This window comes from Aspergillus karnatakaensis (genome assembly GCF_047715665.1).
Source record: "Aspergillus karnatakaensis strain CBS 102800 unplaced genomic scaffold BJY04scaffold_6, whole genome shotgun sequence".
Classification (NCBI taxonomy): Eukaryota; Fungi; Ascomycota; class Eurotiomycetes; order Eurotiales; family Aspergillaceae; genus Aspergillus; species Aspergillus karnatakaensis.
The window spans coordinates 638582-661067 of NW_027395718.1; the positions used below are offsets into that span (position 1 = coordinate 638582).

Genomic DNA, 22486 nt, shown 5'->3' on the forward strand with positions numbered 1-22486 from the left:
GTGTTATACCTTGATGTGCAAGAGAAACCGAGGATAGACAAGAGCGGAGGGTGGTGGAGAGCAAGAAGATGGAGGGAGTGCTGTGACGGAACAAGCTGCAAGTCGGGGTGAGCTCTCAGGCAACTCTCGCCCTGGCGCGTCCTCTCCGCCAAGCTTGGACCACCTTTCTTAGGCCAAACGGAAAGCTTCAGCACCGCCGCAAACCACTTTGACAAGCCCACTTTGCAGGGTACAATCGTCTGGAATAAGTGTCTTGCTGTACAATCATAATGCTCAAGTCTACATATACCCCTCCTCCTCCACTACCACCAGGGTGGACGGAACACAAGGCCCCAACCGGTTGGTTTTCTCGAGATGATCGCAAACTGACCCATTTTTGTTAACGAAGATAGGCCACACATACTATTATAATTCCCAAACGAAGCAGTCGACGTATACTAGACCTCAGCCAGTTACCATCGAACCCTCTTCTGTCGCACAAGCACCTCAACCCGCCGCCAATGCCCCGTTCCTCACCCCAGACACCCTCCCTCCATTCTCATCTACACCATATACGCCTCAAGGACACGGTGCCTCATCTTTCGGCGCTCCCGGCTACAATCAACAGCGTGGTGGGTTTCGCGGCGGAAAATCCTACCACGACCGCCGCCGTCGGGGGCCCGAAGACCGACCGAAGTCGAAACATGCCATTCCTGGATGCGAACCGTGGGTTCTTGTAAAGACCAAGTTGGGCAGGCGATTCGTGCATAACCTGGAGACGAGTGAGAGTTTTTGGAAGTTTCCGACAGAGGTTTTAAAAGGAGTCGTTGAGTTTGATCGTCTTGAGAGGGAGGAAAAAGAACGGCGGGAACGAGGGGAGACGGTCGAAAAGGCTGAGGAGGCGGAACCGCCTATTGAGGATGATGCTAAACAGGGATATCCTGCCGCTACTGCTGCTGGGGCCGCCGGCGAAGAAAGCGACGAATATGAGGAAGTCGAGGTTACAGACAGCGAAGGCGAAGAAGAAAACCCATACAAACGCCCAAGAACCGAGGACGAAGCCAACCAGCAACACGTTGAATTCACTGAAGAGGATATTGAATACCAGCTTGCAGCAATGGGCGAAGACTACGGCCTCGACCCTGGCGAATACGGCGAGCCGGGAGAAGAAGGCTGGGAAGAAGGCGCAGAAGGCCTCCCACTCACCGATGAGGACACAGCAGCGCTCTTCCGCGACCTCCTAGACGACCACCGCATCAGTCCATTTTCAACATGGGAAAACATCATTGAAGAAGGCCGCATAATCGAAGACCCTCGCTACACCGTCCTTCCCAACATGAAGGCGCGCCGCGAAGCCTTCACCTCATGGAGCCGTGATCGCATTCAAGTCATCAAAGAGCGCAAGGAAAAGCAGGAAAAGAAAGATCCGCGCATCAAATATCTCGCCTTCCTTCAAGACCATGCAACCCCAAAACTTTACTGGCCCGAATTCAAGCGTAAATTCAGAAAGGAGCCCGAGATGAAAGATTCACAGATGTTAGATAAGGATCGCGAGAAGTTATACCGCGATCTCATCTCGCGGATGAAACTGCCCGAGCCAACGCGCAAATCGGATCTCTCGACTTTACTCAAGTCTACGCCGTTGCATGAGCTGAACCGCTCTTCTAGCCTTGAGGCTCTCCCGCCGACTATCATTACTGATTTACGATATATTGCGCTATCCCCTAAGATCCGCGACCCGTTGATAGAGGCTTACATATCTACTCTTCTCCCAGCGCCGGAAGAAGATATCACGCCGGAGCAAAGAGAGGAGTTGGAGAGGAAGAGGGTAGAGCGCGAGAAGCGCGAGAAGGCCCTTGCAGAGCGGCAGAAACAAGTTCAGGAAGATGAGAAACGGCGGAAGGGGGAGCTTGCTAGGGGCAGACACCTGTTAGAGGAAGGCGAAGCTGAGATTCAAGAAGCCATGCGGGTTGGGAAGAGTGGTTTGAGGGGCTATATAGAACCGGGTGCTGCAGAGACGCAGCCGAAGGAGGTGGAGTAATGAAGTGATGTAATACAACCAAAATTAAACAGAGATACCTCCATACAAAACGAACCCCGAGGCTCTGATCTCCTGTATACCCAGATTATGTTCATCCGTGCATGCATTATTCTATAAAGTCCATTTTTGTCGTAGCTAAAGTACAGTCTTTGAGTCATTAATAGGGACATCAGCGAGGACGGCCTGGGTTCCACCGTGCCGAGTCAAGAGCAGTAACTAGGAGTACTGTAGGTATCATCCTCTGCTTATCGATGCATAGAGTATAGGGGGTATCAGTGTGCCCAATAAGAAGAAACCCTTGAGCTCCCCTGTGGATATCAAAAAGACGCCGTGCCAAATCCCGTCACTTCCTGGTTTTGTAGCCATTATATCACCTGAACCTCCAGTTATCCCAATCGTCGTCATCGTCATCATCATCCTCTTCTTCTTCCCCCTCCTCTTCGGGTTTCCCATCTACTGCTGTGGTCTGCTCTGGACTCACACCCGGCTCCGAAGGCACAACCCCGGACCCAGCAGCCACACCCTCATCATCTTCCGTACTCCCCGTCCTCTTAACCCTCAACTGCTCCCGCATATTCTTCAACCGTCTCACCCTCTCCTCCAACTGTTCCATCTCATCAAACTCCTCCTCCAAAAACCTCGCAGCATCCTCCCTCTCCCCTTCGACCTCCGCCTCCCGATTCCTCCTCGCATCTTCCTTCTCCTTCTCCTGCTGCGCAGCCAGCTCCTGCGTCGTCACCGGCGCAGCCGATATCGTCGCCGCCGCAGAAATAGCCGCAGGTTTCACCGGTACTCGCGTCGGAGCAGCGACCTCTCGCTCAAACGCAGCCCATTCGTCTTCATCGATATTCGTTTGTTGAGGAGCCGGAGGCACCGACTCCGCTTGTATAGAAGGTGTTTGCAAGCTCTGCCCTGTCTGCACGCCTTCCTCCTCCTCAGCAAGAGCCTCGGCTTGTGCAGGTGTATCACTCTCCGTCCTCATAGCATCCTGGTCCTGGGGCGGTGTTTCGACATCGTAACTCTCCTCTTCTTCTTCTTCTTCAGCGATGAGCTGCGCAGCCGGCGGACGGATTTTCGCGCTCGCACTAGAAAGTAACTGTTCGGCATTCGCGTGGCGCACTTTCTTGCGCGTGAGTGTTTCTGTCGGGTCGACCTTGCGTTTCTTCGTGACGCGGTTTGTGCTGGTTGTGGTGCTTGCGGTTGAGGTTTGGGACGTGCCCCTGCGGGAGGCGAGTTCGCTGCGGAGTAAGGAGCGGACGTCGGCCATGGCGTTTCTGTCTTAATGTTATGACTGCTGCTTTATTATGTGTTGGTAAAGTAGGCGATTAAGTAAAGTGAGTAGTCCGGGGGAGAAAATTAGTGTAGGAGGGTGAGAAAGTGGATGCGGGGATTCTGGAGAAGCTGGTCAAGGGCGCCGAAAAAATAACGCGACGGCGACGGCCATGGCTGGCGTCTGCCAAGACTTCCGTGATCGTTGGTCGAGAGTTTATCACGTGAATAAATGGGGATTGCGTCAAGGCAGCGGGTTAACTCCGAGGTTTGACAGCTACGTAATGCCTCGTGATCTATGCATTTACTCCGTACTTTGACTTCTAGGTGAGAGATTGTTATGGGATTTTTGATTTCTTGAATCTGACGTGCCATGCTGAAGACGTAAGAATGGGTAGATCTAGATTATAACATAGGTTGTGTGCAACATCAGAGTGAAGACCTGCCTGTTTTGTTCAGTAGAACGTCTCTGTAAAGACCTCCAGAGTATGCCTGCATGCAATTTGTGTCAAACAGATGGCGCAAGGTGGCAATTTCGAGTCATGCGTTCGAATGTCCTGCAATGCCCTCGCTCCGCTGGGGTCATACGCAGAGCTTCACTGCACAGTAATAGCCCACCACCTATCCATACTCTGAGAAGATATATCTATCTACCAGTGTTAGCTTGGAACGCCGCAAATAGCTTGTCATTAGTCGGCTCATATAACCTATTCTCTGATAACTTACAGCATCGTTTATTATTAAGGCGACTTAGTGCTCCTTGACGGACTGAAAGTCACGCGGTGACAAAGTAAGAACCATGCGCATGGCATGCCTTCGTCCCAAATTAATGAAATAGGAGAAATCGAAAGAGCACCCCACATGCTTCAGCCAAATGCGGGTGTCATGGAGTAAGCAACAATGAGTTGGTCATCTGTTTTGAAGCACTGTATCAGGTTTGTTAGACAGGCATTAGATCCCAGGTGCAGAATGTATGAGAAGCATTCGTGGACTTACCCTCCACAGCCCACCTACACCCTCATCCAAGCCAGGCGCAAAGACACTATTCACATAGCAGATGACCGAGTCCGTATCTTTACAATTCAGCTTCTTCCTCAGAAAGTTGACGACGGTTTCAAATTTCTGCGAGGCGCTGATTTTGAACACGCGGTTTTTGAGAATAGGTGCTGAGGCCAGGGGCTGAAACCGGACGGTGACTATTGAGGGTTAGTATAGCTACGATTGTACTCGCATATACAAGCGGCGAGGGTATATTGTACCTTTTCCTGTATCAACAGCTTCAGCATCAGCCAAAGCCTGGTGGGCGTCGCGCGGTAGGCTTGTCAGGACGACAGATGCCGACATTGTCATCGGTAAGTCTGCGCCATGTTCGTCGTCTGGGATCGGGGCATTTGCAGTGTTGGAGGATGGCTCTGGGGTTTCCCGTCGGCTCGATGGCCGGCGCTGAGTTGGATTAGGGGAGTTGCGCGTTGACGGGATCTGAGAAGATGGAGAGCTCATATTGTCAGGTGCTAGCTGTGATTGCTAAAGGCCGTGGCTGTACTTTTTAGTTGGGTGTGATAGATCTAAGATCTCGATGTCAACACCGTCTAATTGATGCTGTTGTTGAGACGGTTGTCAACCGCCTGCAGGACAATCTGCAGCCTGCTTGCAGCCTGAGGCATTCACTGCACTGCAATCTATTCGACCGGGGATGCTCAAGGCTCAACCACTGCCAAACTTGCAGTCAGCGTCCGTCGCATTTCAATCCTCAAGGCCATTCATTTTCACTCCAGATTACTCTTTCAAGATCCACGTTACTTCCCATCTGCCATTTTTCAGACGGGAGCAGAGCGAATTGAACTTCTTTAACCATAACCCACCCAGTGCAGTGGCTGTCGAATCACAGGCTGCGGGACTGAACAAGAACTATGAAGGATGACATCATTTTGAGATGGCGTATTTCGAGAATGAGTTTTGACCTTTTGAGGACTGAAGAATCCTATCTCAAAGCCGCTGACGATCTTGAATCCACTCTAAACCTTCATAGAGCACATCGATGGCTTCAGAATGTCGTACATGAACGAACCCCAGATTGCAGCTACGGTCCCATGGGAAGGTGGCAAACTGACAAAGAGCGACGACCAGCCCTATGCATCCGAGACCGAGTGGGCAGCAGCCCAAGAGTAATTTAGCACGTACATGTGTCACTGAGCCGTTTACATTATCCGTGCTCATTCTAATTTGGTAAATGCAATTGGCATATCTATACTGAATAAAATGCCTCTCGGTGGCCTGACGGCGATCATTTGATTGGCAGGATACTGTGCCGACTGAAGTCTGCGGAGTATAGGTTCATAGGTACTCCTCGGAAGCCAGATTAATTCGCTTCCACGACTGCTTAGGTTGAAACCATGTACAGTAATATTGTCTCGGTCTGTTAAAGTATATGCAATTTTCGTTTTCTTCGATATTTGTTGAGGCATGTCTCAGGTGGAAGAAGTGAGTACCTAGTAGTGGAAAGCAGTAGCACCTGACCGCACCCGTGGACCCCTAGCGAGTGACTGCGCGGCCTGGCTTTGGGCGCTGTTTGGGGGCGTTGCTGCCGTACCGGTCCCGTATGGGAACATCCTCTGGGCCATCCCCCGACGACCCTCTTACACCTCATGCTATTTCTTCTCCTTCGCTCCCCACTCTTTCTTTCTCTTTTGTTCCTCTCACTCAACACCTGGATATTCTGTCAACCACACAATATATTTCTTCTCTTTCGAAGTCACTGCGACGAGTCCTCCCCCACTCGTTCGACACACCGCACGCCCGTCCTAATCTTATCGGCCTATTGCCGCCGCCCACCTGCTTCCTCACTTCCCCGCCCCCGACTTTGGAGATCACCAACAGTTGAGCTCCGTTACACAGCTTGTCTTCGGAGACCCTGTTGTTTTCGTCCTTTAGTTATTGACACCGTCCGGTTATACATTTGCGACAAAAACCTCACGCGAAGCCGTCAGGATGAGTAGTCCCAAGCGCAGAATTGAGACCGATGTGAGTACCCTCCAGCCACGGATTATCCGATGACTTGGCACACAGGCTAATTCGTTTGTCTCTGCAGGTTATGAAGTACGATCTATTATTACCTTTGTCAGACCTCCGCGTGAACCCGTGACTAACCATTTGGCAGGATGTACGCCATCCTCTCCATACCCAGGGCCCGACCTCCGCGAGACTCTGCTCGAATAGCGCGCTAGCCGGAGATAGAGACGACAGAGATGCTGATGGCTTGCTTCTAGGTTGATGAGTGACTATGAGGTTACATTAGTCAACGATAACAGTGGGTTGTTTCCAATTATGCTGCGAGGTTTAGTACTAACTGTCGGGCTTAGTGTACGAACCAGCTCCGTTCCGCTATAACTGCGATCTTTGTTCTAATGACCCATGATTGATTCAGGCAAGAGTTTTACGTGCGCTTCAAGGGACCGGAAGAGAGTATGTCTCATAATACCTACAACAGCTGCTCCGCTACTGACCGTTACACTTATAGCACCTTTCGCCGGCGGCCACTGGAAGATCCACGTCGAATTACCAGATCAGTACCCATACAAGAGTCCCAGTATTGGCTTTGTCAACCGGATCTTTCATCCAAACATTGACGAGCTGTGAGAGTCCTACGGTTCCCTTTTTGCTTTTGCTAATACATTCGCTCTAGGTCCGGATCCGTCTGCTTGGATGTCATCAACCAAACTTGGTCCCCCATGTACGACATGATCAACATATTCGAGGTCTTCCTGCCACAGCTATTGCGCTACCCCAACCCTTCAGATCCGCTAAATGGCGAAGCCGCCGCAATGTTGATGAGGGAACCCAAGAGCTATGAGAACAAAGTGAAAGGTAGGCGTCATGGTGCTTCAGTTTTGACGCTCCGGAACTGACAATTGTAATAGAATACGTCACAAAATATGCCAGCAAGGACGCCGTCGACGACGCTGGGGAAGACACAGAATCAGAGGACGAACTAAGCTCAGTCGGGAGCTATGAGTCCGACGGAGAAGAACCCGCGGGCAGATTGGACGACGTTTGAGCGTTCGAAGTCACATTCATTCCAGAATTGCTCGCAAATACGGCCTTTACTGCTCTTTGCCATCACACCACGGATATATGGTGCTCTGCGTATCCTCTTACGGCGTTCTTGCGGTGGAGTTTTGATTGTCAATTGCGGTTTCTTTCTTCTTATTCGGGTCCCGGTGTCATCTGCCAACTATAGTTCCAGCCCAGCTCGATGCATGAAATGAGTTGGAGGCCATTTTAATATGGATCCTTCTCTTCACCTCTAAACTTTGTTTCATTTGATGGATTCTTGCATTCATCACTCACTTTTTACAGCCTGTGACTGGCTTTCGCATTCTCTATCCCATGTCATTCTATGTCATCTCATGTTATCCATACCGTCTCTTGGCTATCTAAATCTAATGGACACATTTCTACTCCAAGCTTTTTACCCTACATATAATCATCACTGATCAAAAGCCGGCGACCCCACGTCCTCAACGCAAGCCTGGAAGCCAAAGTGACAGTCGCTCCAATCAAATTCCGTCCACGCAACCTCCCCCCACCCCCGAACGACCGAGCCAGTGGACCTGGTTACAGTCTTTCAGCTTCAGCTTAATTGTGCCCTAATTGCTTCTCAATGTCAATGCAATAACCACCAATTTGCCTCCGGTGCTCGGCAGCACGTCAACGCTTATTGCCAGGTAGATTTACCGAACATTGACGCTCAAGCACAGATCAAAGTCCTCGTTGTTGACTTCGGCAGTGGGCTTGTTGCTAGATGTCGCGTCGGCGTTGTGCACAATGACAACAAGCTGCCCGTGTGTACCCAGAGTTCGTCTGCAGGAGGGATTGCCGAGAGTCCAATTTGTGTAGACATATCGAGCTTTCGACTCTGCAGAGGTAGCCAGTTTCTTTCAATATATTGGCGATGATTACCTTTGCACGAAATCATTTGCGATGCCGTGGCCGAAACCTGAGCCAGCGCCGGTCACGATGGCAATATCACCGTTTGGAAGTTGTAGTATTCCGAACCATAGTAAGGGACAATCGTACTTACCAGGACCCAGGAGAAAGGAGACATGGAGCGGCAAGCAGGTACAGCGGGGAAGGCTTTCAGATTCAAAGAACAACCCTTAGAAATGCTAGTAGTGCATGATGTATTTGGAGGTCTGGGTGCAAGGATGCCTGCCTGTCGTGTTCACTAACAAGGTTGTCCGCGAGAGTTAAACCTAAAAGGCCGAGGGAACTCAGGTCTCAACTAAATCAGTATTGTCTAGGGGACTATTTTCTTTGGGCTTGGGCGATCAAATAAGCTCAGCTTATGAACTTGAAGTTGCTGTCCTGTTCAAATATATATTAGTGATGCTGACATCTTGAGTTGTGAGCACCATCGCTATTGAAGAATGTAGAGAGATTTTGCCGTAACTTAGCCCAAAGCCTGCGAGCTGATCGTTGAGCATACAAAGCAAAGTTTACAGACCGTGGAGATTGAAATAGATCCCAAGTGGTTCGATGTGATCTCCCAGACGGGAGCACGGACCACTTTCCACTCCGTGACCGTCTGCTGATAACTCATGTGGCTGGTCTGCAACATCAACTTCAGATTCAATCCTACCTCACAAATCCACCAGGCTACATAATCTTTACGCATCACAGCCTGGTGCTTGATTGCCTACGGAATCATTGAGAGACCATCAGTCCTTACCTACTCGCTCAGATAGTCGGATGCTCAAAACATTCTTTACTTCTCGACCCCTCGATCTCGTGCGCCTCTTCTCCAACGATCAGCCGACGCTACACACCTATAAATGGGGATCTGCTCTTCTTGCCTTGGGGTAGGCCGTCGAGAAAATGACAATGTAAGCTATGCGCCTCTGTTTCACCCTGCGGCTGCCAGATCCATCCCAGCGCTAACACTGTCTCCCTCACAGCCCGAGTCCTCACGATTACTAGACGATGACATCTACCAACAGCCCGGATATAATTACGGAGCCCTCAACAACAACCAACAAGGCAACCAGCCCGACCCCGGCTACGTAAGACGCGAGCGCGAAGCTCTCGAGGCGATCTGCCAGCGGACCTCAGAGTGAGTCGTCCCACCGCCTATCGTCCATTCTGAGATAAATCCAGCTCTAACAGCAATTCATAGTTCTGTTATCGACATCTGGTCCCTCCAACCACAACCCCACCTCCAGCCTCAAGCAACCCTCCACAACTCCGTCTCCTCTACCTCATCAAAAGCCCGCGAGCCCTCCGTCATAGTCACAACGATCGATCCCGATGCGCCTGCCGAACATCCCGCGAATCGCGGCGCCGTACCCAAGCACTGGGGTGAGGTAGTCATAAACCCGCGCAAGGGCAAGCGATCATCAAGGCCGGGATCTAGCGCCGACGAAGCTGGCGACAAGGACGTCTTTGGCGTCTTGAAAGTTTCGTGAATCAATTCGTATCAACATACAAAAAGTGAGCCTCAGCGGTAAACGTTCTGAGCTCGCGCAATCACGGTCGAGATGAAGGTAAGGATGAACGAGGCGACGACCGACCGGGCCTGATTGATACTATGAACAACAATTGCCCCCGCTCAACTCGCATCCACCACGCTCTTTAGCACTTTTTTGTTTATCTCTTGCTTTGGTGTCGCCGGTCGACCGGTTTGGGCTTCTTCTCTATGTGCCTGCCGACTCCCTCCTTCACAACTGTCACAATTTCTTTCTGTCATGCTTAGATGTCCTTCAGTTCTTAATACCCCCTGTTTTTTTCCATGTCGTCTATTCAAGCCATCCGTGTTCGGAGTCACTACCTGCCAGCGAACAAAGTTCATGCTGTCTGATGTTACGTTTCGTCTCGGGACTGCTAAGTACATGTACTATATCCCAGGTTAAGCTGCAACTTGCAAGTCAAATCCAATATCGAATTCAGATTATATACCATGCCCGTACTTCTGGAGCACAACCGTACTACATGTTTCATCCAGATCTCATCAGTCGCTGCTGTACGCCCTCGACCGGGTATTACTTGGTACAATGTAACCAAGACTGCCGCCAGTATTGCTATCATGTCAAAGTCTGACTACGTCCTTCCTGTTATCGCGAGTACAGGCTTGTAAGTGCAAATCTTGAGCACTTATCGCACAAATCAGGATAGCTAAGTCTTTCAGAGGACCCAGCTCTTTCTCGAAAAAGCCAGATACCATAACTACGGGGTGGAAGATGACTCCAACACATTATTCATGTTTTGAGAGGGCGCAGGAACCTTATACAGATAAGCGCCAGAGGGGAAGCCCCAGCGCTGTCTTCAGAGGGCGCAGACCCACTAATTGGAGATACGCCTGCTAGGTATACCTATATACCTAATATCTCTTGCAGCCCTACTTAAAGTTAAACAGAGACACAAAGTCCTGCAAGCAGCAACCCACATCAATCACCCTCCTCAAAAACCAAGTCCATATTATGTCCTCCAAAACCCTCCCCGTCCCGTCATCCACGACGAAGAAATTCTACGCCACAGACTCTCCCTGGGAAGGCGTCTACGGCCACTACCGCGCCATCCGCGTCGGTCAACAAATCTACGTCTCCGGCACAACAGCTGCCGACCCCGCGAGTCCCCCCGAGGCGCCGCGCGTGCTATGTCCCGGTGACGCACGCGGGCAGACGCGCGCGACATTGAAAGAAGTCATCAAAGCCATTCAGACACTCGGCGGCCGCGGTGCAGAGAGCATTGTCCGCACGCAGCTGTTTATTCAGAGGCATGAAGATGCACCGGAGGTGATGGCGGGGTTTACGGAGGTGCTTGGGAGGCAGCTTGGGGGGGATATTGGGTCGACGGCGATCTTGCTTGTTGTTTCGAACTTTTCGGACCCGGATATGTTGGTGGAGATTATGGTTGATGCGATTGCAGACGGGGAGTAGAGGGTTTTCATGTATATACATAAAAGGGAAATGGTGCAGCTCTTTGAGTTTTGACTTCGAATTTACTTAACGTAGCTACGACGGAAGGTGAAAATTCATCATCATTCTCTAGCAAGAGTACTGCGTACTGCTTGTGGTCTTGTTCCTATGGACTCCGTACTGCTTGTGGTCTTGTTCCTATGGACTCGGATCGTAGACTACCACAGCACAGCGCTGTATGATTACCTAGCGCCAGATATAAAGCTCCATCTCTCAAGAGGAATAGAGAAGGGAACGACCTCGGGAGAACGGGGGTATCTCGAAAGATGGATCTCTTCTATTCTGATAAAGGCTCATTATCTTATCTGTAGGTCAAAGTTCAAATTATGTAGTTAGAGGGCGCCCAGTATCAGGTTTATGTTCAAGGAGGGCGCCGGCCATACGGGCTGATAAGGTGTGGGTGTTTACTCCATCATATAGGATAAATATTGGAGAAAATGCGGAGCAATGATACCGTAGATTGCGAGCCCCATATCAGGGTTGGGCTCTTTTTAACTGTGAAGCTTCTCCCCTTCTGATCTCTCTCCACTCATCGCGCACACTCTCATTCTTTGACATCTTCATCCACAACCAAAGCCATGCTTGAACTCCAACACACCTCAAGCAAGACATCGACTCAGGCCGCGAAGGACCCTGACAACCAGGAAGCCAATGTCGTCCATCCGCAGTCAGACGGCTTGCACCGGCGCCTGAGCAACCGTCAGATCCAACTCGTTGCAATGGGAGGCTCTATCGGAACGGGTCTTTTCATTGCTATCGGCGGCGCGCTTCACAAGGGCGGGCCAGCAAGCTTGCTTCTTGCTGTTGGCATCCAATGTATCATGGTCAGCATGCTGAACAACTGCCTTGCTGAGATGACCACTTACATGCCAGTTACCGGTGGCTTTATTGCCTTGGCTGGGAAGTGGGTGGATGATGCATGGGGCTTCCTTGCTGGCTGGAACTTCTTCATTTTTGCTGCCCTCACCATTCCCTTTGAGATATCCGCGGTTAATGTGCTTCTTGGGTTTTGGAGGGATGATATCCCTTCTTGGGCTGTGTGTGTAGCTTGCCTGATTATTTATGGGTAGGGTCGAATATATCCTCAAGCTTACCTTGAAAGTCCATGCTAATCAAATTGTTTACATAACAGATTGATCAACTTTTTCACTGTCAAGGCATATGGCGAGGCTGAGTTCTGGCTTTCTGGAGGCAAAGTGATTTTGATCCTTATGCTTTTCTGCTTCACGTTCATCACCATGGTGGGTGGGAACCCGAAGCATGATGTATATGGATTCCGGCATTGGAACAATCCAGGCCCATTTGCAGAGTTCGCCCCAACTTCTGGCACGACTGGCCGATTCGAAGGATTCCTTGCGCCTCTGTGGACGGCCATCTTCATTGTAACGGGACCAGAATATATCTCCATGGTGTCCCCAGAGGCCAAGCACCCTCGAATCTACCTAAAGCAGGCGTTCAAAGTGCTATACGTCAGATGTTTCGCCTTTTACGTCGGAGGAGCGATCTGTGTCGGGGTCATATTGGCTTACAATGACCCGACCCTGACGGCCGCACAGGAGAGCGGATCGTCCTCTGCTGCTGCATCACCGTATATCATCGCGATGAACAACCTTGCCATCACCGGCCTGCCCCACATCACCACCGCGCTGATGCTGACCTCGGTCCTTGCCGCCGGAAACACATACTGGTATTCAGCAATTCGCTCTCTCTACGGCCTCGCAGTTGGCGGGCGAGCGCCGCGCATCTTCCTCAAGACAAACAGCAGGGGTATCCCGATCTACTGCTTCATGGTAGCCGCGGCATTCGGCTGCCTATCATTCATGCAGGTCTCCGGGGACTCGATGACGGTGCTCAACTGGCTAATCAGCTTGACAACCGCCAACGTCCTCATCAACTACGTGGTGATATCTGTCACGTATATCTGCTTCCATCGCGCATGCCAGGCACAGGGGTTCGATCGCCGCAAGCTTCCGTACTACGGTCGATTCCAGCCGTACTGCGGCTACATTGCAGCGGGGTGGATGCTGCTGATGCTGCTCTGCTTTGGATACCGGAGTTTGAGGCCTTTTAGTGTTGACGACTTTTTTCTGACGTATACTATGGTCATTCTTGCGCCGATTGTGTTTGGATTCTGGAAGGTCTTCAAGAAGACGAGGTGGTTGAGGCCTTCTGAGGTTGATTTGCATTGGCAGGCAAATATAATTGCACTGTATGAGGCTAGCGAGACGGAGCAGCCGTTTGGATTCTTTAGAGATGTCATTCGTATGTTTGGTGTTCGGAAGGGTGGTAGGGGGGCACAACATATCGGTACTGCCTAAAATCATATAGACGTATAACACCAATAGACTTAGTGTACCTCATTCTGCAACTCATCCTCAGTGTACTCTTCAAGTTTGCCAAGTGAACTGGATATTCTGTCATTCACAATTCCACCGAAAAGCGTGAACAATCAACCAACTAAGATTCTAGCTATCGTATACTTATGTTGCATCACGTGAGAAGCAGCCGCCACCTTCTTGGCCAATCACAAAGTTATTAATCCTGCTCCATTACCGCACGTGACAAGAGTGCCATCTCCAACATTTCCATGAGAGAGCGTGGCAAAGTGCATGTTGCTTGACCGTGCGATATGGGATATCAGGTGATGATCAAAGTCAAAGATGGACGAGTTGAATGGCTTGTCCAATCTCTACGGCGACGACCACAGATCGGATTGGACCACCTCGCACCACCTTGAATCGGACCCTGCAATAGGCCTTGCTGGGGCGCCAAGTGAATTGGATGTTGGCTCATGTACTATCGGCCTCAACGAACAGCAACCCTCCAGAGACATATCTCATGATGATACCACGATGGACGACCTTTTGAGCGGCGGCTTTTTGGGACCAGACATACCCTGGGATGACCATGACTTCTTTCTTCCCCAAGGAGCCTGGAGGCCCCAAGAGCCCTGCACGTACTGCCGCCGCATGCGCCTCCAATGCTTCTCACTGCAGACAACAGACGCCAATCCAAATCCAGTCACTTCTTGCTCCAGCTGTGTGGCTCTTTTCCGGCAATGTAGCCTTGCAGAACGGCACAAGCGGCAGCCGCATCACTACGAAACAGATCGCCCCGTGATTGACCAATTACACGGTATCAGGGAGGACGACTTCTTTGTAGGCGGGAGCACTGACATATTTGATGTTGGCGAGAACGGAGTGCCTGAACCATTTGCCCACAGCACTAACAACACCGAGTCGTTTGGGCTACCGCCGAATCAGGCAAGCGAGACAGCTGTCTCTCATTCTCGCTCTGTCAGACGAACACGGCCGTTGAGGGAATGGTTGGCGTGCAATCTCGCCCATCCATATCCCACGAAAGCAGAAAAAGCCGATCTGGCTACTCAAACTGGTCTGACTAGAACCCAAATCAACAACTGGTTCTTGAATGCCAGACGGCGCCAGCGTCATTCGGGGAAGGCCGTAGCTCAACGGCAGTCCTTTCCATTGCAGGGGTCGCCAATGCCTAGTTCATCGCCCTTGAGCATGATGAGTCCACTAGATCGCTGGCGCTGCTCACCCCCAGAGGACGAACCAATAACCATATCACCTGCCGTGCTGGAGAAGGCATTTAGCGACAGTTTCTACAACATGGACTCGGGGCCAGCTAGTGCCGGCTATGCATCATCATCTATCAGCGGAGACTCGTGGCTTCAGAGTCAACCGCAATCCTTATACACATCCTCCGCCTCCGGCTCCACAAGTGGCCTCTGTCATTCACATGAGAGTAGCTCCCACTTTGGCAGCTTAAGCACAAGGAATGATGAGTTTACACAGCCCTCGAGGCTTTTGAGCAGCCAGGGTTTAGCTGTCTCAAACCCCATCTTCCAGTGCACGTTCTGCTCGCGGAAATTCAAGAAAAGATTCGACTGGAGGCGGCATGAGGTAAGCGTGCACATGCCGAAGCTCAACTCCTGGGTCTGCTCTGTACCTCTCGGTGCCGACGAGTCCTACCTGATCTGGCGCACTGGGCAAGAAAGTCCCGAGTGCATCTTCTGCGGGCACGCATCACCAACCGATGACCACTTTCGCACGCACGAATTCGAGTACTGTGCCGAAGGGCGCGCCAGTGGGCGAGTCTTTAGCCGCAAGGACCATTTGTGGCAGCACCTGTACAAGTTCCATGGCTGTCGCAAGTGGGACGGGTGGACGCCGGACCTGGCGTCGCTGAAGACGAACCTCGATGCCGTTAACAGTCGTTGTGGGTTCTGTAACGTGGCTATGGCTAGTTGGACGGAGAGGGAGCAACATATGGCTGAGCATTTTCTCCAGGGATTGACCATGGCCAGTTGGGCGGGGACTGAGAATGGGGGAGTCGAGTCGATCAAGTAGGATTGAGCTCAGAGCATCTTTTCCCAGTACTGATAACCGGCGGCATGGTTCGAAGTTTTCTCATGAAACTATTGCTCTGGCCGTGAATACTTTATCGGGCCAGAGGCAACCTAGTGATTGCTTTAAGTTTGACAACCATTTCAAACATCTGATGCCTAAGACGCGTCTTCACCAGTCACCGCAACTCCCATTTGCAGATGGTATTCGAAGAACAATGAGCCACTGACCGCAAAGAAGGATAGGGTGGATTCGAAGAACATATATTTTGTTGAACAACCCAAGTCACCAGATCATCTTCTTCGAGACCGCGCCAGCAATCACACTTAAGACCCAGCTATCTCAGATGGACCGAAGACCAAGCAACCGTCTCCTCACAAGTATAGCAACTAATATGGATTTCATAGTAAATTCCTATATTTATAGCTTATAATAGTTTTGATATAAGGTTCCACATACATATCCTTCTAATTGACGAGGTAGTGGTTCGAAAAGTAGATCTGATTCTATTTTCATTCCAATCGGAGCTCGCTCTCCATGCCCGCCGATCCGACTCTACTCCGATAGATTTTCAACTCGGCTTTTCTCCGCACAACTACCTTCAAAAGACCCATTGCCAACCAAAACACCCAGTCCCGAAAGTCATCGCATAACCTCATGAGCTGAACAACCACTCTGACATATCATAAAAGCCCAGCGCACAAAACCATAATCATGTTCGACCTCCCCGACGCAAAACGGTACGCCTATCCAAGCCAACCTCCACCCTCCCAGCTACGCACCTACGCACCTACACCCCTAAACCAACAATACTAACACGACCCCCAGCGTCCGCCGAGACGACCTCACAAACCGAGCTTCAACATCCCCTCCCCCCTCCCCACCACCCGAATCCGCCTACCCAGACGCTCAAAAACGACTCAGCGCCCTCCTAAACCTCGAGATCGCCGCACCCTCACAACCCCCCCAACAACCCTCCCCGGACGACCAGAAAAACCAAGGCGAAGACGAAGAGCAAGAATTCGAATTCCGGCTCTTCGCCGCTCCCGCGAAACCATCCGACGCGGAGAAGAAAGACGCCGACGGCACTCCAGATAAAAGCGACGCGCTGGGCGCACAAACACAAACACAGACCCAGACGCAGAAACTACGCATCCGCCTGCGCTCCCCAACACCCACACTAGGCGCTGGGTCCGGCGAAGGACGCTTCGTTAACCCGTTTCGCGGATGGGGGTACTATTTCTCTGCGCCGGGGCTGTTATCCGGTACGAGTGGGAAAGATATAGCGCGGGATGAGGCGGAAGCGGTTAAGCTTGAGGAGAGGAGGAAGCAGTTTGCTGATGTGGCTGTTTCTGGGGAGGAGATGGTGCGGTGGGCGGGGGTTTCTTGGGTGAGTAATAAACTACACACCACACCACACCACACCACAGTTCTCTCTTCGTACCCCGTTCTTTTTTTTTTGGTGCTGGGTGGTCATAATGGATGGCTGGATGGATTGATTGGTGGATGTGGTTCTAACGAGGATATAGCCCGGCTGCTTCTTACCGTGGAAGGTAACGCGCCTGAAACGGGAACATGTGAAACTCCCCAAGGAGGAGAAGGGTACAGGATTACCAGCAGCGGCAATTACGTGTGTGGTTGAAACGCCAGAGCGAGTCCCGCTGTCGCGCAAGAAACCGGGCAAAAAGCGCCGGATTCAACTACGGAAGCGCGCGGCGGTTGCGGAGAGGGCGAAAGAGACAGAGGCGGAGAAGCGGAATCGGAAGAATCGCGAGAAGAAGATTAAGAGGAGGCAGAAGGCGAGAGAGCAGAAGGCTGCGGCGGCGGCGAATGGCGGTGGAGGGGATGGAGATGCGGGTGCGATGGATGTTGATGGCGAGGTGTCTGGGGATGATAGTGATTAGATTGTTGTTAGTATGGCAGTATGGCGTTGTTGCTGAGCTAGGATTAGGTTATGATATTGATGATACCCATTTGGCATATGGACTCCTTGGATTGGATTCGTTTATTCACTATCTAGCTTTGTGCACAGTCGATGTGGAGAGACTAAGCAATATATGCACATGAGCAATATCCAAGTCTGGATCGATAGAGTGGATGAAGTGAGGTAACGACTTGCGATATAAACGACAAAAAACAGGGTATTGTACGGAAGCATAATGACAACAACAACAGCAACAACGGTATCAAGGATCAACAAATTAGCGCTGGGGTATGAAACAAAGGCAACACAAGAACATTGTAGATCTGCAGTTGCGGGTGCAGGCGAGCTGGGCTACCGGCCGGACTTAGAAGAAAATGCCCACGTCGTAGCTAGGCTAGTTGAGAGGCAAGACATCTATTTAGTTTCAGCTTTGCTCAATCAGCACGCATGCGTGTACTCATCGGAGGTTAACTTACTCTTAGCCGGCTCAGCAGCGGGGGGAGCAGTTGCAGTGGGCTTCTCCTCGGTGGGCTTTGCGGGCTCAGCGGCCTTCTCAGCGTCGGCGGGCTTGGGTTCAGCCAATTCAGCGGGCTTCTCAGCTGGGGTCTCAAAGGGGGTCTCGGGGATTGTCGAGTCAGGTGCGATTGAGGGCTCGGAGTGCTTGGTGTCGACAGGAGCAACAGGGGCAGGAGTATCGACGGGGGCGGGAGCGGGAGTGGGAGATTCAGTCTTGGGAGCAGTGGGTTCTTCGGCTTTAGGCTCTGGCGCGGGGGCAGTGGTCTCAGTGGGGGCAGGCTGAGCGGGCTCAGTCTTGGTCTCAGCAGCTGAAGCGGGAGCAGGAGTCGGCGCAGTCTCGGTGGGCTTGTCTGTAGCAGGAGCGGGAGCAGGAGTGTCCGCTGTTTAGGACCGTCAACGGATGCATACAGAGTACAATGATCTCCAACAAGAATAACGTACCAGGCTTGGTCTCTGTGACTGGAGCAGGCTCCGCAGGCTTGGCTTCAGTGGTAGGAGCAGGGGTAGTAGCAGGAGCCTCAGCGGGCTTGTCCTGGGGCTTGTCCTCGGCAGGTTGCGCCGTCTTCTTCTTTCTGCGGAAGATGGCTCGGAGGCCCTTCTTCACCTGTTCGAGGGCATCAGGGGCTTTAAGAGAAAGAGTGAATTAGCCAACCGGTTACCGCGACATCGGAAGAACAATCCAATACTCCGTACGGGTATATCGCGATAGAGGGGGTAGGAGATCCAGAAGTACTCACGAACACCAGGCATTTTGCTCGAGGTATGCGAGTGGCGGCGAGGGAAGGAGTTATGCGGCAGGTAACCTAATCGTTGAGAAGTGCTGATCTGGCAAAGAGAAAGCAACAATGACAAAGGGGACGGGGGTTCTGGAAGGTCAAAGTCAGCGCAGCCGCTGGACGGTTTTAAACTGGACCAGCTCCTCCACGTGACGCAAGGCACGGTCCTGATCTCCTTCGCCCTTAATTTGCCGGTCTCCTTTTCTCTCCTCAGCTTCTCGCTGTCCTCTGCACGCTCTGGAGCCTCTGCTGTGCGTCACCCTTGCCATTGGGCCGTGTCATCCGTTTAGCGCCCTCCTTTGGCGCTGTAAGACGAAGTTTATGACTGTTTGGGGATGGTCAGCGCCATTGGTGGCCCTCGCGCGAGCATTGCGCTGTATGAGGGCGTCGATCCTGGCTTGTTTACCCTTTTCCAGTCGTGGCTGTGCTCATCCTTCCAAACTTCAGTGCTGAGACATCCGAAACTCCCTCGTCGCAACCTCGGCGACGTGTCAGTCCCCGTAGCCTTGGAGCAAGGGTTCTCCTTGACGCGTTTCAAACAGAACTGCCGACTGGGATATCTTCCTCCACAATTGGACTAAATTGCGATGCGGGCGACAGATGGACCCGCTACCTTTTTCGACATCTCGCTAACAATGTGCAATCTTGCGACGAAATCTATTCGAGACGGCTTGCTGGCTCAAGCTTGCTCTTGTGGAGTCTCGTATAGGAGATTGGATCCATATTCAGCTACCCAGACTCCGAGCGACAAGAATATCACTTTCGCATATCAGGCACCACCTCCGTTCACTGCTGGAATGCCGTCGGACGAAGCCACGCCCAAACTGCTGGATATCGCGACACTAGTTCTTGAGATGTAATGCTCCTTTCCATCCTCTGCGGGAACAGTCTAAGCGGCATGGTTATAGCTTCAACCATGGAACGAACAAACCAAACCCTCTCTTTGAAGTTTGAACTTTACAACCCCAAGGGAGCCGAGCCGAACCCCCCCGAAGCATGGAATAATGCGGGGATACTTCTCGAGTACATGTAGAGTCTTTCTCCCTCAATGCGCTCGTCATAGTAAGCTTATTAGCCTTGGACTCTGGTCTGGACTTTGGAGTTTGGACAGCCTCGTCTTCTGCTTCCACCCGGCGGCAGCCTGGAGCTACGTTACTTGATTGATCAAGGGGCTGAGCGTGCATGTGTCTTCATTGAACAACGCTCATGCAATGCCTCAAAATCAATGATGATCCATGCTCCGTAGGGTTGATGGAATTATTGAACTTGATGGAAGCTTAGAACGAGGTAAATCTCCGGCTGGGGCTAGCTGAATAATCGGTGGAGAGACTCCACACCGAACATCCGTGCTTTCAACGCGGCTGTCGTCATATCTGAGGGACAACTTCCTCCAGCTCCCCTGTATTATATCCCCCAGGCTTGCTAAATATGCCCTCCGAACAACCGACGCCGTCTGCGCCAGCGGAATCACCTGGAGCTGGGCCGATTTCAGAGCGGACGCCCCTTCTGCCTAACCAGACTGAGTCAACGGTCGAGGTACAGGAGCCGAGCACGAAAGAATTGATCCTGGTTCTCAGCAGCATTTGGGTTGGAGTATTTCTCGCTGCGCTTGGTAAGGTTTCTCCCGACTACATCAATGGGTGGGAAGTAGGCTAATCTTACAGATACCACCATTGTTGCTACTCTGACGGGGCCAATATCATCATCATTCAACTCCTTATCTCTTCTTTCATGGCTAGCCACAGCTTATTTAATATCTAATGCTGCTTGTCAACCATTGTCTGGGCGCCTGACTGACATATTCTCCCGGAAAGCGGGGCTGCTGTTCTCCAATGTGTTTTTCGCTGCAGGGAATCTCATCTGTGGTCTTGCGCAAAGGCAATGGACCATTATCCTAGGACGGGTTGTTGCAGGGATCGGTGGCGGCGGCCTGCTCGCCATCTCTACGTTTATTACATCTGATTTGGTGCCTCTACGCAAACGTGGGGTTTGGCAGGGCATTGGCAATATTTGCTATGGCTTGGGGAGCGGACTAGGAGGCGTCTTTGGCGGATGGATTAACGACACTCTGGGGTGGCGATGGGCCTTCTTGATCCAAGTTCCTTTCGTTGTTGTTTCCGCAATACTGGTCGCTTTCACTATCAAGATTCCTGCGAAAGACCCGCATAAGAGCAAGATCAAGCGTGTTGACTTCCTTGGTGCGATTACTCTGGTTACTGCTCTTGTTCTGCTTCTTTTCGGACTCAATACAGGTGGTAACCAGCTTCCATGGACGCACCCCTTTATTCTCACGTCGCTACCACTCGCTGCTGTGGTCCTAGGTCTCTTCATCTACATCGAAGCCAACTTGGCTTCAGAGCCTGTCATCCCGGTCCGCCTGCTCCTCAACCGTACTGTGTTCTCGGCATGCCTGACCAATTGGTTCTCTACAATGAACGTTTTTGGTCTTCTTTTCTACCTCCCGATACTCTTCCAAGTGCAAGGGCTCTCTGCAACAGCGTCAGGGGCAAGGCTCATTCCGCTAGCGATTGGGACATCTATTGGTTCGCTGGGATCTGGTGCTCTGATGCGGTTGAGCGGCCGATACAAGCTGTATAGCCACATCACTATGCTATTGCTGGTAGTGTCATCCGCTCTAATCTGCACATTGAACCCCGGAACCTCAACCGCCCTTCCGCTTTTTTACTTTCTGCTGGGAGGGACCGCCTATGGAAGCATGCTCACCATCACCCTGGTTGCTCTTATATCTGCAGTGGACCATGAGCACCACGCCGTGATCACTTCGGCCTCCTACGCTTTCCGCAGCACTGGTAGCTCGATCGGTATCACAGTTGCTTCTTCTGTGTTCCAAAACATCCTCAAGAAGGGGCTTTGGTCGCGGTTCGGTGACCGAGACCATGCACGAGAGATAATCTCGCGCCTTCGCGACAGCCTCGGCGAGATTCGAAAAGCACCAGCGGATTGGATACCGGGTATCGTGGATGCCTACACAGACTCTTTCCGCGCTACTTTCATTACACTACTTGGAATTGCTGTCTTGGGAGCACTGGTTAGCATGGGTATGCGGGAACATATATTGCATTCCAATTTGGCTCGGCGGGACGAGTAAATGGGGGCTTATCCACCTTTTGCCCTCTTGCATCATCATACAGCAGCTTCTATATCGTGTCACAGGGGAGAAGTGGCCATGGCTTTCACAGAAAGGTTATACAAAAGTAGAGTGGTGGAAGAAGGGCTACTGCAGGGCAGTGAACGTTGTACACTAACTATATAGTACAAGACTGAGATAGCAGCTAGAGCTGAATCACACTTGCCAGCCTACTTCTCAAGAATACCGACTATGTGGCTACGAGACTTTCATGCATCTTCTTGATCTCCTCGCTGTTGGGAGCTGGAGGAAGCAATGAACATTGAACACCCGTGGACGCCGAGCCCAGGCCCGCGGGCTGGCCAGCATCGCTCCTTCCGAAAGAGGGAACTGCAAACTTTCCGCTAGACCCTATTAGCTCTAGTGCACATAGAAATCTCCGCTCCCGAAATCCCAATCAGAGACACGGGATTGTCTGGCTGGACACCTCAGGCAAGCAGCAATTACATCGAATGATCTCGCCGCCGGTAACCGTGACCTCAGCGCCTCGACA

General features: G+C 51.6%; 11 protein-coding genes across 11 annotated transcripts; 8 read left to right on the forward strand and 3 right to left on the reverse strand.

The window, feature by feature from the left end:
- Positions 1 to 204: 204 nt before the first annotated feature.
- Positions 205 to 2038, forward strand: BJY04DRAFT_180157 (FF domain protein). Its single transcript, XM_073710013.1, has 2 exons — positions 205 to 339; positions 393 to 2038. Exons 1-2 carry the CDS (start codon positions 270 to 272, stop codon positions 2018 to 2020), a joined length of 1698 nt encoding a protein of 565 aa, XP_073575459.1. The 5' UTR covers positions 205 to 269; the 3' UTR covers positions 2021 to 2038.
- A 61-nt stretch (positions 2039 to 2099) lies between these two features.
- Positions 2100 to 3624, reverse strand: BJY04DRAFT_180158 (uncharacterized protein). The gene has a single exon (XM_073710014.1). The coding sequence runs from the start codon at positions 3285 to 3287 to the stop codon at positions 2391 to 2393; it is 897 nt and encodes a 298-aa protein (XP_073575460.1). The 5' UTR covers positions 3288 to 3624; the 3' UTR covers positions 2100 to 2390.
- On the reverse strand, positions 3625 to 5489 carry BJY04DRAFT_180160 (ubiquitin-like protein ATG12). The gene is made up of 4 exons (XM_073710015.1): positions 4549 to 5489; positions 4286 to 4485; positions 4016 to 4215; positions 3625 to 3935 (listed from the first exon to the last, which is right to left on the reverse strand). The coding sequence occupies exons 1-3, from the start codon at positions 4787 to 4789 to the stop codon at positions 4156 to 4158; spliced, it is 501 nt and encodes a 166-aa protein (XP_073575461.1). The 5' UTR covers positions 4790 to 5489; the 3' UTR covers positions 3625 to 3935; positions 4016 to 4155.
- A 788-nt stretch (positions 5490 to 6277) lies between these two features.
- On the forward strand, positions 6278 to 7477 carry BJY04DRAFT_231082 (E2 ubiquitin-conjugating protein UBC8; the record flags this gene model as incomplete). The annotated part of the gene is made up of 7 exons (XM_073719435.1): positions 6278 to 6310; positions 6378 to 6406; positions 6556 to 6596; positions 6719 to 6751; positions 6807 to 6921; positions 6972 to 7153; positions 7207 to 7477. 7 exons carry the CDS (start codon positions 6278 to 6280, stop codon positions 7341 to 7343), a joined length of 570 nt encoding a protein of 189 aa, XP_073575462.1. The 3' UTR covers positions 7344 to 7477.
- A 1422-nt stretch (positions 7478 to 8899) lies between these two features.
- Positions 8900 to 9822, forward strand: BJY04DRAFT_137042 (LAMTOR1/MEH1 family protein). Its single transcript, XM_073708610.1, has 2 exons — positions 8900 to 9398; positions 9462 to 9822. The coding sequence occupies exons 1-2, from the start codon at positions 9121 to 9123 to the stop codon at positions 9748 to 9750; spliced, it is 567 nt and encodes a 188-aa protein (XP_073575463.1). The 5' UTR covers positions 8900 to 9120; the 3' UTR covers positions 9751 to 9822.
- Positions 9823 to 10468: 646 nt separating this feature from the next.
- Positions 10469 to 11257, forward strand: BJY04DRAFT_137044 (Endoribonuclease L-PSP/chorismate mutase-like protein). Its single transcript, XM_073708611.1, has one exon. The coding sequence runs from the start codon at positions 10762 to 10764 to the stop codon at positions 11218 to 11220; it is 459 nt and encodes a 152-aa protein (XP_073575464.1). The 5' UTR covers positions 10469 to 10761; the 3' UTR covers positions 11221 to 11257.
- Positions 11258 to 11837: 580 nt separating this feature from the next.
- Positions 11838 to 13577, forward strand: BJY04DRAFT_214439 (amino acid permease/ SLC12A domain-containing protein; the record flags this gene model as incomplete). Its single annotated transcript, XM_073715212.1, has 2 exons — positions 11838 to 12298; positions 12392 to 13577. 2 exons carry the CDS (start codon positions 11838 to 11840, stop codon positions 13575 to 13577), a joined length of 1647 nt encoding a protein of 548 aa, XP_073575465.1.
- Positions 13578 to 13883: 306 nt separating this feature from the next.
- On the forward strand, positions 13884 to 15988 carry BJY04DRAFT_231088 (homeobox domain-containing protein). The gene has a single exon (XM_073719436.1). The coding sequence runs from the start codon at positions 13920 to 13922 to the stop codon at positions 15630 to 15632; it is 1713 nt and encodes a 570-aa protein (XP_073575466.1). The 5' UTR covers positions 13884 to 13919; the 3' UTR covers positions 15633 to 15988.
- On the forward strand, positions 15989 to 17614 carry BJY04DRAFT_137062 (DUF2011 domain-containing protein). The gene is made up of 3 exons (XM_073708612.1): positions 15989 to 16369; positions 16458 to 17019; positions 17159 to 17614. The coding sequence occupies exons 1-3, from the start codon at positions 16344 to 16346 to the stop codon at positions 17531 to 17533; spliced, it is 963 nt and encodes a 320-aa protein (XP_073575467.1). The 5' UTR covers positions 15989 to 16343; the 3' UTR covers positions 17534 to 17614.
- A 330-nt stretch (positions 17615 to 17944) lies between these two features.
- Positions 17945 to 18926, reverse strand: BJY04DRAFT_180183 (uncharacterized protein). Its single transcript, XM_073710016.1, has 3 exons — positions 18807 to 18926; positions 18511 to 18693; positions 17945 to 18449 (listed from the first exon to the last, which is right to left on the reverse strand). The coding sequence occupies exons 1-3, from the start codon at positions 18817 to 18819 to the stop codon at positions 17992 to 17994; spliced, it is 654 nt and encodes a 217-aa protein (XP_073575468.1). The 5' UTR covers positions 18820 to 18926; the 3' UTR covers positions 17945 to 17991.
- An 889-nt stretch (positions 18927 to 19815) lies between these two features.
- BJY04DRAFT_180185 (major facilitator superfamily domain-containing protein) lies at positions 19816 to 22216 on the forward strand. The gene is made up of 2 exons (XM_073710017.1): positions 19816 to 20457; positions 20510 to 22216. Exons 1-2 carry the CDS (start codon positions 20274 to 20276, stop codon positions 21952 to 21954), a joined length of 1629 nt encoding a protein of 542 aa, XP_073575469.1. The 5' UTR covers positions 19816 to 20273; the 3' UTR covers positions 21955 to 22216.
- Positions 22217 to 22486: the final 270 nt, after the last annotated feature.